Raw genomic sequence first — 3,916 nt, 5'->3', positions numbered from 1 at the left:
ATATAACTGTTTTTACCTTGCCAGGGAAGCCAGAAATTCCTTGTTTTGCGAGAGATTCCTGAAGCTAAGGTCGAGGATCTGCTTTCTGATAAAGAATCTTTATCTACTTGCGATGTGGCATTGTTTGTGTATGACAGGTGATTAAACTCTATTGTAAATTAACTCAATATCTTTGGCAAATTTACTTGGGTGTTTTTTTTTCACTGACCCTCGACATAAAGTGCATTATAAGTTTATAACCAAGTTGGAATGTCTACTTCTGTCCCAGTACTGATGAATCATCGTTCAAAAAGACTTCTAAATTACTCGAGGAGGTTGCAAGGCATGGGGAAGATACCGGTTATAAAGTGCCTTCCCTGATCGTGTCTGCTAAAGATGATCTAGACTCGTATTCTACATGGGTAAATTTTATTCTTCGCTTCTGTATACTTCTGTCTGATTGTTTACTGTTCCTTTCGTATGTAAAGTTAATTGTTTTGGGTTGGAACCTCGGAGGGAGTATATAATTCTCCCTTCAACCAAACAATAACGAGCGTCCCCCCTTTTGGCTGTCCCTTCTTTAAAGATCATCTTATATACGAACAGTCGAACATGACTAAGGCTGACTAGCACCGACTCTCTCAAGTCTCAATGGTTATGAATGATGTTGCCTTGCAGCTTAGCGAGGATATGGGTATTTATGCTCCAGTTCCCTACAGTGCCAAACGAGGGGACTTCAATAACATTTTCCAGAAGATCATTGCTATAGCTGAACACCCTTATCCTAGTATTCCCGAAACTGAAGCTGGTAGAAGCAGGGAACAATACCTTCGTCTTGTCGACCGTTTAGTTGTGGCTGACTCAGGTAGCTTCTGGTTATTTTAAAACTTCATTTCTGCTAGTTCTGTTGGTTAGAATTCGGCATGCTCTGTCATGAGATTGTTTTTGACCACTTTACTGTTAGTTCCTTTTTTTTTTTGTGTCTCCTAAATATTGCGACTGCCGACTAGTCATTTCAGTATTTGAGTACTGACCATGTTCATAATGTGAGTAACGAATTTATCCTCGACAATCTCTTTTATATACAGAAACATTTTAGTACTGACCATGCCATTAGTTCCATTTATAAGTTTATTAAGTGATCTTTTACTATTGACGTTTTGAGCTGTAATGTGATTAATTGCTGAATACCGTTTTTATTTTTTCGTACAGTGGGTGCTGCTGGTTGGCATTACCGGATTGGCTGCTTCTCATGTCTATTTTTTATTTTCTTTGGTGACAAGAAGTTTGGAGGATTTTAAGGACATGTTTTTATTTGGTGAAAACTTTGTGATTATCAAAATACTTAAACGTAGTATTTATTTGTATGACAACTAATAATTTTAGTATTATTGAATGAATGAATGTCTCTCCATAGCATGCGGTTGTTGAGGTTTTAAAAAGCCATATTTTTTCTGTTGATATAGGTCTTGTAGGATAACCCTAGTTCCTTGTCACAATTTTTCAAATAAAGACAAAGGGTTGTTTTGTTACCTTCTAAATTCATAGGAATTGGAAATCATGGGAAATAGAACTCCAATTCCTACATAATGCAGGAAGTCACTTACCTATCTCCCTAGGTACGTGGGAGTTCCCACATCCTACCAAACAAGATTTAAACAATTCACATGATTTTCAACTTCATACGAATTTAATCTTCCCGGAAATTCTATCTTATCATGATTAACCAAACAACTCTAAACTTCCATCTAATTGATCTAACAATTAGTCTCATTGTAGATGGGTAAATTCGTCTAAAGATGTAGACGAGTTAAATATGTCGCTACTTTCATAATAAGACGACTCCAACCATCCTACATGTTTGTCTTATTATGAAAGTGGTGACATATTTGACCCACTGCAGCCATTCATTCGGCTGCTCGGTAGCATATACTCCGTATATTTCCAGAAAGTAACAATAGTCTTTAGCAGCTAAAATCTCTTTTTTTTATTTATTTATTTATTTTTATTTTTTTTTGACAGCTAGACATAGAATAACCTACAACAATGCTCGCCGAGCAAGGGAGTGAGCTATTCTATTAACTCCCCTAGGACAGTAACTAAGAGAGCAACAATGAAAATAAACTATTTCTGACTTAATTTCATTTAAAAGGAAACTAATATCCATATCAGGGAGTTCCGCTCCAATCATCTGAAGCACAAGATTGAGGCAGTCCGTATCCAAGTGGATGTGCAAGATTCTATTCTCCCTAGCCCATCTCAAACCATGAAGCATAGCAATACCTTCCGCCTGAAGGGGAGATGCCGCCATAAAAGGAAGTGATCCTTCCCCACATCGAACACCATACATATCCAAAATCAACCAACCCAGTCCCGCACTCCTATCATCCTTCCAGGCCGCATCACACTTCATACGGAAAACAGAATCACAACCCGACTGACCCACAATCCAGAACGGGAAACAGTTTCTACACATTTGAACCATATCCGTCTCAAGGTAAGCCGTCCTATCATTATCATCCGCAGGGATTACATCCCTCCCTTCAGCAGACCCCCCAGAATTCAGCTTCCATTCCGCCGCCTCATGCATACCCTGCACATCCTCAACCACGCACCTTAGCGCAAGCAAAGGAGAATGGCACTGCTTCCTGAACACCATTTCATTTCGACAGCACCAAATCCGCCACAAAGTAGCCACAAGGGTAAAAATAAGCGATCTGGAATTGTCACTTTTAACAAAGTAATTAATCCAATTAATGAACCAAATTCTCACATCAATGTCAATCCCAGCAGAACTTTTCAGGCCAAGCTGACAACCGAACCAAAGGGATTGTGCAAACTTACAGTCCATGAAAAGATGGTTGGCTGTTTCCACCATGTCATCAGACGACTGACACAGGGTGCAGAATATATTATAGTTCAACTTTCTCTTAAGAAAGCCAATCCCCAAAGGGAGAGCATTTGCCAAAAACTTCCAAATAAATAGGCGCCACTTCAAGGAGATCGGCAACTTCCATAATCTACCCTTGCAAAACGACACAATTTGGGGATTCATTCGATCAACATCAGTCCTAGTCGAAGATCTACTCAAGTTGGAAGCAAGGGCGGCATAATATCCCGTTTTAACCGAATATCTACCATCCTTGGACAGATTCCAATAGGCAGCATCACAAGTATTTGTCAATGGAATGAATGTAGCATAAATCTTTTTTCTTACATCCATGCCCAAATCGAAATCGAAACCCGAAAGATTCCAATCCCTGGAAGCACTTTGCAGCTCCCCCACAACAAGAGAATTATCAATACGATTATGAAACTGGGAATCAATAAGCTGAGCCAAACACTCCCCTTCGATCCACCTATCCTTCCAAACTCTTAACTTAGAAGGAAAACCTACCTTCCAAGCAATATTGGCCCTAATAAGCTCCAAACCCCAATAGAGACTTTTGAGAGCCCAAGAGGAAGAAATAGGAGCCCCACAAGAACTAAGATCAGTCATAGACTCTCTAAAACCTAACTTTGGTCCAATAGTTTTACTAATTAAACTATCAGTATCAAAGAAAACCCTCCAAGCAACTTTAGCCACAAGAGCTAAAATCTCTACAACTCTATAGTGAGTTTTTTTTTTTTTTCGACAAATGTACTCTGTAGTGAGTTGAGACATTGAAAATGTGAATGATATACTCCATATTTTCATTTTTACAGTGTACTCGGATAGTTGGGTGTCTAATCTACAAAACTTTGCTACGACATAACTAGGCGAGTATTTCATCACCACATGCCAGACATTCCATCCGAAGCTTGGAGCACACTAACTTCATTGCTAAAGACGTTGTTATGCAGAAGATAACACAAGTAGATATGGCCGAGAAGAAAGGTAATAAAAAGTAGCCTAGCTCGATCGAACACCAGAAGCAATTCAGACTTTATCTTCCTA

At 39.1% G+C, this 3,916-nt stretch overlaps 1 protein-coding gene across 1 annotated transcript; it reads right to left on the bottom strand.

The window, feature by feature from the left end:
* Positions 1 to 2,017: 2,017 nt before the first annotated feature.
* Positions 2,018 to 3,676, bottom strand: LOC141633105 (uncharacterized). The gene has a single exon (XM_074445589.1). The coding sequence runs from the start codon at positions 3,674 to 3,676 to the stop codon at positions 2,018 to 2,020; it is 1,659 nt and encodes a 552-aa protein (XP_074301690.1).
* Positions 3,677 to 3,916: the final 240 nt, after the last annotated feature.

Source organism: Silene latifolia, chromosome 2 (assembly GCF_048544455.1).
Source record: "Silene latifolia isolate original U9 population chromosome 2, ASM4854445v1, whole genome shotgun sequence".
In the NCBI taxonomy this organism is placed as follows: Eukaryota; Viridiplantae; Streptophyta; class Magnoliopsida; order Caryophyllales; family Caryophyllaceae; genus Silene; species Silene latifolia.
The sequence above is the reverse complement of the archived record's forward strand: the minus strand, read 5'-3'. Positions and strand labels throughout refer to the sequence as shown.

What these genes read in the sequence shown, in the direction of transcription:
- LOC141633105 (XM_074445589.1), bottom strand. Translation starts at nt 3,676, where the DNA reads ATGAAAATATGGAGTATATCATTCACATTTTCAATGTCTCAACTCACT.